This window comes from Monocercomonoides exilis, assembly GCF_001643675.1.
Source record: "Monocercomonoides exilis strain PA203 chromosome Unknown scaffold19-1596985, whole genome shotgun sequence".
NCBI lineage: Eukaryota > Preaxostyla > Oxymonadida > Polymastigidae > Monocercomonoides > Monocercomonoides exilis.
Window position 1 is genome coordinate 784577 of NW_027150564.1, and position 14701 is coordinate 799277.

The 14701-nt window shown below is 36.4% G+C and overlaps 4 protein-coding genes across 4 annotated transcripts; 3 read left to right on the forward strand and 1 right to left on the reverse strand.

The window, feature by feature from the left end:
• Window positions 1–58: 58 nt before the first annotated feature.
• MONOS_3330 (uncharacterized protein) lies at window positions 59–5658 on the forward strand (the record flags this gene model as incomplete). Its single annotated transcript, XM_067873323.1, has 10 exons — window positions 59–208; window positions 271–527; window positions 583–673; window positions 744–1280; window positions 1419–1580; window positions 1697–2070; window positions 2173–2801; window positions 2934–4969; window positions 5081–5260; window positions 5394–5658. The coding sequence occupies 10 exons, from the start codon at window positions 59–61 to the stop codon at window positions 5541–5543; spliced, it is 4566 nt and encodes a 1521-aa protein (XP_067728489.1). The 3' UTR covers window positions 5544–5658.
• A 338-nt stretch (window positions 5659–5996) lies between these two features.
• On the forward strand, window positions 5997–6606 carry MONOS_3331 (putative ubiquitin-conjugating enzyme E2 T; the record flags this gene model as incomplete). Its single annotated transcript, XM_067873324.1, has 3 exons — window positions 5997–6107; window positions 6157–6423; window positions 6520–6606. The coding sequence occupies 3 exons, from the start codon at window positions 5997–5999 to the stop codon at window positions 6604–6606; spliced, it is 465 nt and encodes a 154-aa protein (XP_067728490.1).
• A 6086-nt stretch (window positions 6607–12692) lies between these two features.
• MONOS_3332 (uncharacterized protein) lies at window positions 12693–12965 on the reverse strand (the record flags this gene model as incomplete). Its single annotated transcript, XM_067873325.1, has 1 exon — window positions 12693–12965. The coding sequence occupies one exon, from the start codon at window positions 12963–12965 to the stop codon at window positions 12693–12695; it is 273 nt and encodes a 90-aa protein (XP_067728491.1).
• A 656-nt stretch (window positions 12966–13621) lies between these two features.
• Window positions 13622–14339, forward strand: MONOS_3333 (uncharacterized protein; the record flags this gene model as incomplete). The annotated part of the gene is made up of 2 exons (XM_067873326.1): window positions 13622–13771; window positions 14019–14339. 2 exons carry the CDS (start codon window positions 13622–13624, stop codon window positions 14337–14339), a joined length of 471 nt encoding a protein of 156 aa, XP_067728492.1.
• Between the last annotated feature and the right edge of the window lie 362 nt (window positions 14340–14701).

Here is a 14701-nt window from a genome sequence, read left to right on the forward strand (position 1 = left end):
GTATTTCAACAAAGTTTTCGTTGGTTAAAAACAGTGCTTTAAACGGAAACTATTTCATATGACATATCCCAATGGCTTGGAAAAAATCATTGGTGATGAACCTACATATGTTTCACTTGTTCACTATGAAGGCTTAAAGGGATATTTTTGTCTAACAAAAACTGCTATTTCAACTGTATCTTTGGATATAAATCCAATCGTGATAAATGTTTCCTTTTTTGTTATATTTAATGCTTTGCGTATAAAGTGAATAATAATTTTTTGATTTAGATTCCATATGAAATGATTCGAGGGATTGTTTTGGATTCTTCTGATCCAAAATTATTCAAAATAAAGAGAATTGGAAGCCCATCCGTATTTTTCTCATCGCACGCACGAGAAGGAATAATAGCAGAACTTGAAATACGGTGGAAAACCGAAAGAATGACAACTCTAAGAAGAACTGTTCCCATCAACATAAGGACAAAAGCATTAAAAAACGATAAAAAAATTGTCAGCCCTGCTCCTTTGCCTGTTATACCACGAGGGTTTATTTTTGTTATTTCTTTCTTTTCTTTCAATTTGACTTTCAAATTAATTTAGAGTAAATAAACTTACACTTGCTGGATTTTCATTTTATGTTCCTGTTGAATTTGTTCCTCAATTCCTTGTGTTAAATTCTGCTCCTGCTCTCGTTTGTAATCTCTTTTTTTTTCCAATATTTTTTATAATTTTTAATAACATGTATTTATTTTTTTGAAAAGATGATCCCATACGGAGTCGGAATTGGAATTTCAAGTGCAAACATTTCACCATATTTAGCAATTCGCTCACTTCACCCAACTGAAAAGCAGGAAGCCTCAAACATTCAAGGACCCATGCAAGCAAATTCGCAATTCCCTGCATCTAATTTGCCAGCAAACAGCTCTGGAATAACAGGAGTGGCTGTTGTCAGTGATGATGCCCGTCCATCGCGCTATTCAAAGCCAAGGACTAGCTGGAATTCCTCAAGCCAGTGTGCCGGCATTGTGCTGAAAGCACCTTCTGCACAAGTCGATGCAAGTGGGGCGATGTATTCTGGCGGGAGGGCAGCTTTCAGCGGAGTGACACTCGAAATTTGGGTGCATCCACCACAACACTGCACAAACATGCTTCCAGCATCGAGGCTGCGGTCTGCAGTGGAGTCGCACCTGATCGATTTGTCTGCGAAAATGAATACAGAAGGGTCGATTGTGTTCACGCACGACTACAGAAAGAAGCAGAATCTGCAGGGAGATCCATCATCATGGGCTATTTGGGAGGTTAGTAATTTTTTTCTGTGTTCTTATAACTCAATCATACTTATATGATGTTTATGTTGCATATGTATATTTTTAATCTGAAACAATCATTTCATACCAACTTCTTTGTTGTTTTCTTCAAACATAATTTTATTACAGTGTCACATGGCTACAGACGATCGTGATGTTGGGATTGTCTATTGCCGGCGCTCATTTTTCCCTCCATATGGAAATGTGTGTCAGGACTTTGTGATTCTTTCATATGGAGAAGAAGGAAAGAGAATGGTGATCAATCCAACCATTGCTGCTTCTGCACAAGCTGTTTGCATCTTTTCTAATGAACTTTTATAAAAATACTTATTTATAACTTTTGCTTGTTTCATATTCCCTCTAATCTGCCTTTGCCTTTTCAATTCTATAAAATGTATCCTTCGCAGGATTATTCCAACTCTCTTTATTCTTCCAGCCCTTCTTCTTCATATGCTGCGCCTGCCCCAACGCCCATGATCCGCACAGCCTCTGCCTTTGGCTCTTCCTCTCCTGCACCTCTCCCATGGGGCACTCCAATGACACCTGGCTTGGGAATGGGGGCACCAGACATGCCTATTCAGATGCAGCCCTTTTTGAAGGTGTCTGAGCAGATTGTCGATACTGTCTCTCCAATGCGACAGAGCGGATTTTTCTACGACGAGCTGTTTGTGCACTCGAGAATTGATTGGCTTCCGCTGCAGCCGTCTGGCTTCTTCTGGTTCGAAACAGCGCTTTCAATCACACCTTCTGCAAAGGACCCTGTTAAGCATTTTCTGAGAACGTATGCAAAAATGATGATTATGCTTATGATTATTATGTAATATCTGTTATTTTATTCTATTTCTATGAATGTGCTATATTCTTCATACTTTTTATTTTTAAGTATGCGCAATGAGCTCTATCATTACAAACAAGATGCCCATGCCATTGCTCAAAAGAGCGCCTTCCTCTCTCCACAATTTGTCCGCCCCGATCGCACCACTCCACTCGAGACGCTTCTTGAAAGAGTTCCTGAAAGTTCCTTTTCTTTTTCTGAATCGAGCGGAAAAGGCCCCGTTCCTTCTGCCCCTCTTCTGAATGCCATGGGCACTGACCCATCTTCCTCAAAGGCAGCAACAGCATCTGCACTCTCTCAGCAGGCAACTACTCCGTTTCCTTTCCCACCCTTTTCGCACTTAAAGTCTCCATTCGACTGCCTTTCCTTCCTCAAATCTGTCCCAGGTGGCCCACGTGGTGCTCTCTTCTCTTCTCCAATTGCGACGTCTGTTGTGCCAGCATTCCCAACAGCAAACGAAAAGAGCTCATCGTCTTTTGGCAGGCGAGATGGATCAGACAGAAATGCTGCTGGGAAAGGAGAGCCTGTTGTGCCTGAGCCATCGCCGTGGGTGGAAGGACTGAAAAATGGAATGTTCGAAGAAGAGATCGAATTCTGTGTTGGACTCAGCGCACAGGAGAAGGAGAATTTGTGGATGGACAGAGTGGCAAAGTATGCAACATATTTGATGGAACAGGGTTTGAACAATATTTATTTTTAATTAATTAAATTGATATGATCTTGCTAATATTTTTTAACATTTTTGTACACGTGATGTTATTTATTATCATCCATTAACTAACAATTGTCTATCTATTTGCTGCATTTAGATCATTCTGGTCTTTCTCTTCTCGATCTCGCTGAGATTGCGCTGTCCACATCACCATTCACGCTTGTCCCACAAACAGCGACTGTCTCTCAATTCTCTGAGTATTCCTATGCAGCATCGATGGCAGCAGCAGCAGCTGAGCCGTCTTCTTCGTCGACGGTCACCAACTCCTTCTACAACTCCACCGGAATGCTCAACTTTCCCCCCATTCCAGACGAGAAGTACAAAGCACAGGGAGCCAAATCAGCACATCGCCTGCTCCACTTTCTGATGCACCTCCGCCGTGCTGACCTGCCATTCGACATCGATGCCCCAATCACTTCTTTCCTGGCAACAGACGTGGCACCCGAAAAGTGCTTGATAAACGAAGACGCTGTACTGCCACTACTGCAGATGGGATACATCCAGCAGATCCTGTCTCCAGTGGACTTTGGCTCTGCAATGCCTCCGCCTCCACCTGAAAAGCCGACTTCTGCGTCTGCTTCAGCAACGTCTCCTGCTGCTGGACAAAATGCAACACAAAGTTCTGCTGCTTCTTCTTCTTCTGCTTCTGCAGCTGCTTCATCAGCTGCTTCATCAGCTTCTGCTTCTTCTTCAGCGGCTGCTTCATCAACTGCTGTGCCTGCTGTGCATCGTGCATATATCATCTTCCTGATCTTCCTCGCAAAGAGAGCGTTGGCTGTTGTCAGGCAGAAGACAAGAGAAGCCACTCAGCAAATGATAAGTGCTCTTCAAAAGGGAGACAACAAATCGAATGATCCATCCTCTTCAATCACTTCTGGTTCATCTATCGCCCCTTCTTATTCTTCACATCACTCTCGTGCTCCTTCTACTGCTTCTTTTGCTTCTTCATCTTCTTCTGCATCAGCCACGCCATCTCCTGTCATTAACACACCGTTGCTTTTCTTTGTTGCTGAGCAGCTGGCGAAGATCTCACTGAATCCAGTCAACAGGCAGATGGTGATTGATGAAGGAGGGTTGGATGTGATGGTGTCTATTGTCACTGCAGGCCTTGCTGAGACAGCTGAAGAAGAGGAGCTCATACACGGCAGAGGAGATGGCACACTGAGACAGTCACGAAGACACGGAGGGGGAGGAGAAGGAGCAGAATCAGCGATGAGGAGGCATATGGCAGGCGCTGCTGGTGGTGGATTTGGATCGAAAGGAACAGAAATGAGGACAGACGGAGCTATCAACGACAGAATGATGATGATGATGATGAACTTTGATTTGGGAAGCGAAGGAGGAGGAGGAAGTGGAAGTGGAAGTGGTGCTGCCACACCGCTGACAAACAGGGCTGAATCTTCTTCCAAAGGCACTCCAGCAAGTTCATCCTCGTCATCACGTTCTCTTCTACCGAAATCTTCTTCTTTGTCTGATGGCTCTTCAGCTTCATCGAGCTCATCTTCTTCTTTTGCATCTGACGAGCCGCAGCTGACAGTTGTGCAGCCACCACCAGGAACGCCACTTCTGCATCTGATTGACGACACGATTGCATACTCTTTCCTGAGAGCACTGACAAACCTCACGCACGACTATGCAAAGGCCAAAGAGGTGTTGGTACAGCCGAGGTTTGTGCGGACGCTGTCGTCGCTGCTTGTGGGAAGGAGTGAGATGATAATTGTGGGTGTGGCACAGCTGCTGAAGAACTGTGCAGACACCACAGAGAGGAGACTCAGCATAGCAATGATCACACAAAAGGAGGAAGAGGAGGCAGGAGAAGGCGGGATGGGGATGATGATGGGGGCTGAGATGGGGATGGGGATGGGGATGGGTGGAGGGGCATCAAATGCTGCGAAGGCGAATGAATGGGGAGACGATGAAGGAATGACAATACACCGCATTTTGCACCAGTTGAGATGTGAAGTGGTGAGAGGGCAGCCTCAGTCCATTCCAATCCTCACAATGTGCTCGTCTCTTCTGTGGTCGCTCTGTGCTGAGGAAGAGGTGCGGCAGATGGCTATTGCAGAGGGAGTGTTCCAGAAGATTGCTCAGATTGTGAATAATTACAGCGATCAAGTGGATGTTGTTGAGAAGGTTTGCCACAAAATCAACTATTTTACCAAAGTTGTAATTTATCTTCTTTATAATCTGTTTATCAATATTTTTTTTTTTTTACTTTTTTCCCTCAACTCATTTCCTCAACAGATTTCTGGGGCTTTGCTGCTTCTTCTGAACGAAGACACGAAACATGCTGTGCAAATAGGCATCATTCGTGTTCTCTGCACATCTCTGTCAGTTACAAAAGCAGAACTTGATGCAGATCCAGATCCAAAGGAGACGAGAAAAAAGAGATTTTATAGAGTCGTGTGCTCTTGCTTATACAAGGTGTGCTTATCTTTTTTTCAAAGATAAAGAATCATTTTTTTCAACTTTAACTTTTCTGATATGAAAAATTAATTCTTTTGAAAAACGATTAACATATTTTTCTTTAAATGATGCTTGACTTGCTTGATGTCAGATGCTTGATGCTCCTCGTGCAATGGACGATATGAAAATGTACGAGAATTTGCAACAACTTGTTGCTGCGCTTAACTTTCTTCGAACAAAAGGAGGTGCTCAAATGAAAGATATGGCAAACCAATTCAAAATGAAACTTGGAGTTCATTGAAAACAATTTTTAAAAGATTTTCTTGAAGATAAAACAATCATTTCTTTTTTCTCTAATACCTTCATATAGGATCTTTTATTTTTATTTTTTATTTTTTTTATTTTTTTTTATTTTTTTTATTTTTTTTGATATTAAATTTTAACAACAAAATATGATATTTCTCGTGGATTTTAAAATTAAAAAGTGTGTTGTAAGCACATATTTGCAATTTATAAGTGCATGCGAATTTTTTGATAAACAAGAATTGGGGCAAAATTTTTTCTTTTTTGAAAAAAACAACGATTTGTTCCAAACTTTTTCCACAACCTTATCATGAGAAATCTTTCATTCTCATGATAAGAAAAATACAGAAAAATTCTAAAACCGAGAAAAATATTTGTTTGAGAAGAATGGAACAAAATTCTAAAAGCAAAAAATTTCGTCCCAATTAAAATGAGATTCCCATCACAAATTATGTTAAGTCGACTGAAAAAAGAACTTCAAATAGTCGGAGCCCATCCTCCTCCTGGATGTGCAGCATGGGCAGCTGATGATAAATTATTAGAAGTTCACGGATTTGTTGAGGTTGTTTTGCAGTCACAATGCTCATTTTTTAGAGATTAATTTTTTGAAGGGTCCAGAAGGAAGTCCATACGAGGGAGGAAGATTTCAAATCAATATGAAATTTCCAGAAACTTATCCATTTTCACCTCCAGTTGTACGGTTTTTAACTCCGATATATCATCCAAATATTGATGCAAGTGGGAATATCTGCTTGGACATCCTTTCAACTTCTCCAAAAGGAACGTGGACACCTTGCCAAAACATAAGCACTATATTGTTATCGTTACGATCATTGATGGCAACCCCAAATGCAGAAGATCCTCTGATGCCAGAGATTGTTTGAATTAAAAAAAGAATTTACAACAAAAAATTAGAGATATTTGATATTTTTACTTCAAATTTATTTTTTGCCTGTGAAATATTCTTGCAATAGGCAATGCAAATGAAGGAGAATTTTGAATTGTATAAGAAAGCAGCATCGGATCATACACAAAAGTTTTCGAAAAGGAGTAATATTTGAGAAAACATGGTTATGGAAAATTTCGTGTGAATTATTTTCAATATTTTTTTTTCCTTTCAATTTGTTAAAGAAGAGGAAATTTCTATTTCATCATATTGATTCATTGGCTAGCAAAAATAAGCAAGACATTTCACCCAATAATTTTGAGGATAATCAAAAAGAAAGAGAAGAACAGAGGGGAGAGATGAACCATATTTGATTTGTAGAATTTTACGATTTCGAAAAGCATTTTAACTATGTTATTCTCCTATTCATTCCAGTTGCCAACTCATAAGAACTATTTTTGAATGATATTTACCAATTTTTAATATTCACCATCAATATTTTTTTTCTTTTCTTTTCTTTTCTTTTCTTTTCTTTTCTTTTCTTTTCTTTTCTTTTCTTTTCTTTTCTTTTCTTTTCTTTTCTTTTCTTTTCTTTCTTTCTTTCTTTCTTTCTTTCTTTCTTTCTTTCTTTCTTTTTTGATGATGATGATGATTGAAACAAACACTTCCACATTTCTTTTGATTCGAAGAACATTTTTTTGATTTTTTATTTCCTAACACACCAAAAATAATTCTATTTCGAAAATCCTCAATTCAATTTCGAAATTGAAAAATTTTTCATACAAAACATGAATGACATGTGCAATTCGATTGAAAATCTCATTATTTTTGTCTTTTCAGAAAACTTCTTCTTTCATTAATTCCAAATTGATAGGTTCAGTTATTTATAGGTACCTTTTTTTTTAACGGTGCATAAATTTTTATATAGAAAATTGAAATTCCCACTTTTTATATAATTGTAAACATTATCAGTATATAAGCAAACCCTGAAAATTGGGATAATTACATTTGAATACGAAGCCTATTTCCAATGTGGGGGAGATGGGGGGGTTAATCCCTTCCATCGAAAATAATAAATAAATATGTGGGAAACAAGGGGTGTTAAACCATTTAACTTCGTTTTGAATGTGAATTAAAATTTAATTTCAACGAAAATAGAAAATTTAAATTAATAAGGTAATAAATTGGATTTAAGATCATAACCATAATAAAAAAATGAAAATCGCTGTGGAACAAAAGAGAATTGCTGGACAAAGGAAATTTCGTGCTGCAATGAAATTTTTCGATGATAAAAGGATAGACAATCGGCTGGAATGGATGGCGAGCATTGTGGTTGATGGAGTTGTCAGGATTACAGACGCTATAAACTTTATGGAGTTTACACTCAAAAGGGTTAAAAATGATGTTCGGGCGCAGAGAAGCAAAAGGCTGGTCTCAAAAGTTGGAAGACCGTAATTTGTGATATGAGACAAAGAACAAATTGTACTGGAAGAAATTATCATTGAATCGAGATCTGGAAGCTGTTTTCCTTACCTGAAAGTTGTGAACTGGTTTGTTCCTCTTTTACAATCAGAAATTCACAAAAACAAATATAAAGGAAAAATTTATGAAACGTTTCAAATGACAAAAACTCGCTTTATGAAAATGTTTCAATAACCACAGCCTAATACTTTGTGAAGTGCTATCCAAAGTTGAAAAGAAGCACTCTCAAAAAATTTGGATGATTATAACCTTTCGGTGTCGGGCCAAAGTATTCTGCAGCCCTAGTATTCATTGCTCGACGATTCACATGAATATATATGTCTAAATTTTTATGAAAAGTTCCTTTTGTTTAATTTTCAAATTGAATAAAAATTTCATTTTTCGATCAAATTTTTGTTTCCACTCACAAAATTTTGCTGCCATTGAAACAAGTCCTTGGCAACGTTGTTTTATCCGTTAAGTTGTGATTTCGTGAGTGAAAACAGAAATTTGATCGAAATATGAAATTTTTATTCTGTTTGAAAATTATACAGAAGGATCTTTTCAAAAAAATTTAGACATATGGGACGAAATACGAAAAATCAAAATTTTTATGCCCTTGTTTTTTATCACCAAAAAATTAAATTTAGTTGTGGGAAATAGTTATTGTTATTCTTGTGATGAAAAAATTCTTCATCATAAATATATTAATGATAATAATGTTTGATTTTTTTATTCTTCCATACAAAAAACAAATAATTCTCAATACAAACTTTAACATTCCGAAAAATTTTTAAAAGTTATAAATAATAGTACTTTGATGTTCAAAAAAGGTGAAAATGATTAAAAAGAATGTGAAAAATGTTTGAAACGTTTCCACAATTGGAACTAATTCATAATATTTCAAAACAAAAATAGCTGTTCTTTTCAAAAAAATTAGATGTATAATAACTTCATCCTGGGAGTCAAAATTCCGGGAATCCCAACCCCTTAATGTTTTATGAACATTTTTTTTGGAACCGACTAGACTGCAAAGAGCTAAGCAATGAAGTCAAGAAAATCAAAAAAAAAAAAAAAATAAGAAAATAATAACAACAAAAATCATTAAATGCAAAAGAACTTTAAATCTTTGTAATAAAAAAATAGTCGTGAGATTTAAAAATGAATTAACAATAGTGGAAACAGTTCAAAAATAATAAACACAATATTCCAACAAATTTGAACAACAAAAGTCTCAACAAAGATTAACAACATTTTCGTTTGTTTGAGTGATTATCCATTTCTGAATTGGAAGATTTATTTTGTTAGATTTTAATATTTCTTTTGTTTCAATAATCATCAAATCCTCATCGATATTAGAAGAATTCCTTCGTGAGCGGTGAATAATGTGTGTATCATTTTTGTAACGTGCTTTTCCGGTCTCTTTTTTCTTTTCAAATTGAATGCCTTGATTTGGGCTTGAACAATAATTTGATGCAGTTTTCTTTGGAAGTGAAACGGCTGCTGATTTTTCAATTGTCATTCTTTGATTAATTTGAGATAATGTTCTGTCATTAATGGGCATGCTGTTAGAATGATCTGCATTTGTTCGTTAAAACTTCTTTCTTTCTCCTACTATTCTTTCTTTACCACTTTTGTAATCATTGATGATTTTCCATTTGTCTTCCAACAATTGCGAATGAGATGCTGTGAAAATATGACCGTTTTGTCTTTTGAAAAACAAGTATATCATCATAGATGGAATTTTCAGCCAACTCCAAGTTTTTTCAGTTGACGGAGTGTATCTGAAGCCAAAATCAATAAATATAAAACTTCAACGTTAAATAATGAAAAAAAGTGAAGCACACAAGTGAAACTGTCTATTCATTTTCTCGTTAATGGTGCTTTTGTTCGAAGAATCAAAAATTTGTTTCAAAAAGGCACAAAATGATGAAGCATTACTTCCAGTTTCCAAGCATGTTGTTGATAATTTGGAAGAATCTGATCCAAACTCTCCATCGCATTCCGGATTTCCATGTTGCTCCGAGAAATAATTTACAAATATCGATGTAAATTGCTGTAGATTTTAACTGTCACTTAGAAAATTACTTAAAAAAATATTTATTCCTGAAATGAGGACCAGAGTCTGAAAAAACTGTCAGAGTTGATTGAAGTGGGTGTGATTCTGATATATGTTTTTCGATAACAACGTGCAAGCATTCAATGACGTTTCTGAAATCATGAGTTAAACAGTCCGAAATGAAGTGATGACATGTTTTGTGAAGTGAATTATTTTGTTTTGTGTATGAAATAATGCACAGGTCTGACACTTGTTTTTTTGTGTAAAAATCTTTACTGACTTCTCTTCTTGAAAGCGGAAGCTGCCAATTCTCTTTGAAGTCTAGCAGCAAAAGAAGATCTCCGTTTTTCAGTTTGCTCCTTGAGTCAGCAAATGATTGTTTTTGGCATTCTGCCCATTTTTTATGTTCGGTAATAGATTGCAGCTCTTCTATTTCCTGATCACTGAGTTGCCTATTTTGTGATATTTTCAGAAAATATCTAGCTCTTTCACAAATGGAGCACAAGTCAGTTCTGTTTCTAGGTTTTGAAATGATCCCTTGTGTTTTCTTGCAGAAATATGAGTATGACATTTTGATTCCTGTTTTTTGTACCAATTCACTGTGATGTTGTTTTTTCGTTTTATAAGTTATTCTGTTCACTCCTCCACAAAACAAAGAATCATTTTTATCGTTTTCAGGTTCATTGTTAGAAATATTTGTATCATTGCTGAAGTGATCAAAAGAAGAATCGAGATAACCAAATTGTCTTTGAGTTTCCATTAGAATAAATGAACTTTTAACATAACATAGAAAACTTGTTTTCCATCCGTTTAAGCACAACCCTTCATATTTGCTTTTTATTTCAAGATCATTAACCACTTCCACATTTTCATCGTTGCATATTTTCCAACGGAAATTGTATTAGTTGCTGTTTTCGATTTGATCAATATCTGATAATGTCATACAGATGTAATGATGGGATGTTGGATTGAACAAAATTATGGAAAGAAGATTGTATTTCTCTTTCTGAGTTGAATCTTAATCAGTGTGTTGCACGTTTTTTGAAACTTCAATCATCCATAATGATCTTTTCAATCCAGCGGCTTTATCATTTTGTTCATTTGTTGAAATAAAAATATTCTTGCATCGAAATAACAAGAAATCTGAGTTGTTTGCATATTGAGTTTGCTGAATCACTCCACCTATCGATCTGCACAATGGACAGCTCAATTCTTCGTTCTTTCTCTGAGAGTGAAGGATTTGAAACTCATATAATGACTGTTCAATTGAATGACCTTGCAGAACGATTATATCAACTTTTTGTGGCATTTCAAAAGATGCATATCCACACATTTCGCAAATGATATTATCTGTTGAATGAAAACCCAAATTGTTCATGGCTGCAGGAGATTGTTTACGTATTATTTTCAGTGACCATTCTATTGCATCATCCGATTCGTGCTCTTCCATTTTTAAAATATCATTTTCATTGTTCCATTTTTCATAGAACTTTTCGTTCCAGAAAGATTCAATATTATCCTGTTGATCATTGATCGATTTGTAAATATTGATGACTGTTGAAAACAGAATATTTTTCTTTTCCTTCTGATATTCCCACGAATGAAATATGCTCATTGATGTAAACATTTGCATTACTACAGCTAAGCAACAGCTGTTTTCTAAAATTTTCAAGCCAACTGGTTTCGATGGTGAACAAGGATCTAATACAGGAGTTTTTTGTGCATTTGCAATCAATTGTGGAACGTGTGGAACAGATAACTGAGTTGATTCATCGAGATTTTGACAGTCTTCGTTGGAATATTCATTTTGTTGATCATCAGCACATGAAGAAAGACAATTTTCACTCAAAATGCCCCAACGATCATCATTGTCAAGATCTTTTTTTTGAAAGATAAAAAACAAAATAAATAACCGAAAATAAAAAAATTATAGACCTTCAGAGTAATGGAGACTTTTTCTGACTTGATTATTTCTTTTTTTGAGCTCTGAGGATTCATCTGTGTTTTCAAACAAAAACCTATTCACTTTTGCAAGTGATTGATCATCGAGATAACGCCTTTTTTTGCATCTTCTATCTTCACTATCACTCTCCTCATCCAAATAATGAAGGAGTGATCCATATTTCGCGTAATTGAATTGTCACTGTGAAATATCAAAATGGTAATCTCTCAATGGAGAAAAAGAACAGTAAGTGCTCAGATTTTTATGTAATTTGACTTTTATATTATTCTGAAGCTTTGGAAATATTGAACTCAAAGAATTCATCACTCCATCAAATTGATCTTGAAAATAGCACATGCATAAATAAAAAAAGGTTGAACAATAAGATTTCAATTATTTTTGGAACGTTCCATACACCATTTGATTTTTTTATACAACGAGTCTTTGATTTCCTTCATTTTTCGAAATGAAAAAAAGAAATACTCAAATAACTTGAAAGTGTAATCTCCAGAAATTGAGGAGGCATATTCCCACAGCTTTCTGGACCACTTGCTCAGAGTGTATTGTTTTGGTTGCATTTGTATGTTTTCTGTCTTTGATGTTGAAAATATCTTTCACAGAAAGATCGATCCCCTTATAAGCTTTACGAATGACATTCAATTGAAATAAGAAAAGAAAAAACAAATACTTTTTTAATCTCATTCGAAACAACTGATTCAAGAAGAACCAGTTAATGTTTCACATTTTGAAAATAAAAAATTGATTATACTCATTAAAAAGTTTCTGATGTTCAATTCGTTCAGGAATTCACATGTTCACATTGTCTATTTTTTTGTTCAAATCTGGTTGACTGCTTGAATATTCCCATCTTCTCTCGCTTGCTGCATGCCTCCGTTTGCTCCTGGTTCTTTTTCTGTTCAACGTTGAGATTCTCGTCTTTTACAGCTAGAACACCTTTCATTTGCTCATTGATCACTTCTCCATCAAGTGTGATTCCTGCAATCTCCAGCACAGCAATCCTCTTGATCAGATCTTTTTTCGGATGCTGCTTTCCATTTTGCTCTTTTTCCATTTCTTGTGGAATCTCTATTTCTGGATCACTTCTCTTTTTCGTTTTGGTCTTATTTAATTTCTTTCTCGATTTTGATTTATTTATTTACTTTGTATTCCAAAACTTCATTGTTCTCTTTTTCCTTTTCTTCTTTTCTGTTTTCTCTTTCAGTCTCATCTGTATTTTTTAAATGGTATTTCTTTTTTTTCTTTGACTTCAATTATTTTGGATTTTTCTTTGCATTATTCATTGACTTCAAAACAATTATCCTCATATGTTTTCTTTTGTTGAGAATTCTTTTTTTCCAGTTGAACTCATTTTTTCTTCTCTCTTTCTGTCCATCAGAATTATCACTGCTTTTGCTAATATCATTTTCACAAACAACTTCAATTCTTTTCTCAATGGGAAACTCTTCTTCTTGTTCTTCTTCTTTCAGTTTGGCTTTTGTTTCCTGTTGATGTTTACAAAAGATGCGTCAATTTCTGCTGTATTTCAGATCTCTTCATCTTCACAACTTTTGCAACTTGTGAATGTATTTTCTTTTGCATATGTTGAAGCATTTTCTTTCCTTCTTTTCTTCTTCCTGTATTCTTTGTAATGATGTCTACTGAACACTTCAACTTCTTCATTTTCTTCACTGGAGCAGTACGTTAATTCCACACTCGATTCATACAGACATGATTAGCAAAGAGAAGAAAATAGAAGAAGATAATAAGTCATCATCAACATCTGTGCCTGCAATTGACCCTTCGGATGTGTCAGTGGTGGTGGATTCATGCACGTCGGTAGCAGCGATAAACAACATAGAAAGACTGATGCGGATTGTTGTATGTGAAGCATCTTAAATGTGTGAAAATCACAAATATTCGTACTGAGAATGCAACAGACTCTGCGAGGATATGTTGCGGCGAGGCGGGCTGTGCTGTTTGGGGATAATGTGCGGACCTAAGATGAGGAGCTTTCGGAGATGCTTTTTGTTCCACAGTGGGGCAGCTTCCTGCTCTTGCAGAGTTTGTGAGCACGAATTCGGGGAGCAAGCCGATCTTTGAAGATGAAAATATGAATTTGTTCCAGTGGATCTCCAATCTGTTTGACCCTTCGCTGCTGCTATCAGCGATAGCGCGGCTGGTGTCGCAATCTCCGAAGTCGAGGTGCATGGTGGTGAAGCAGAACGATAAAGTGATAAGGCGAGGGGTTGCAGTGTGTGAAGTGGGGGAGATTGTGGAGAAGGGGCTGTCGGCGGCGGGGCTGAGGATGGAGGATGTAGTTCTGTCACCAGCAGCGATTGCGCTGGCTGTGCTGGAGGAGCGGGAAGAAGCAGAGGAAGGAGAAAAGGGAGGCAAAGAGGGAGGCAAAGAGGGAGAACAAAAGGGAGAAGAAGAAGAGGTATTTTGAATTCATCATGTGGGTGATTATTTTCGAAATCATAACTCTTTTTAGGGAGTGGATAATTGTGAAAATTTTAAGAATTCGAAAAATATTTTTTTGTAGAAATGTTTTGTTCATTTTTTTGAATCGAAAGAAAAAGTTTGATGTGAAAGAAAGACAGAGATGTTTTTTGTCGTTGTTATTTTTTTCTGCGTTCACTGACAAAAATTCAAAATATAAATTTTGAACAGATAATTTTCTTCGAAAAAAATGATTTCTAAAATAATCACCCATGTTGAAGCAAAAGATTCTGTTCGACAAGCGGATATTTAAGAAGATGGGTGGGCTGGTGGAGCAGTTGCAGGAAAGGGGCAAATTCATCTGGATGT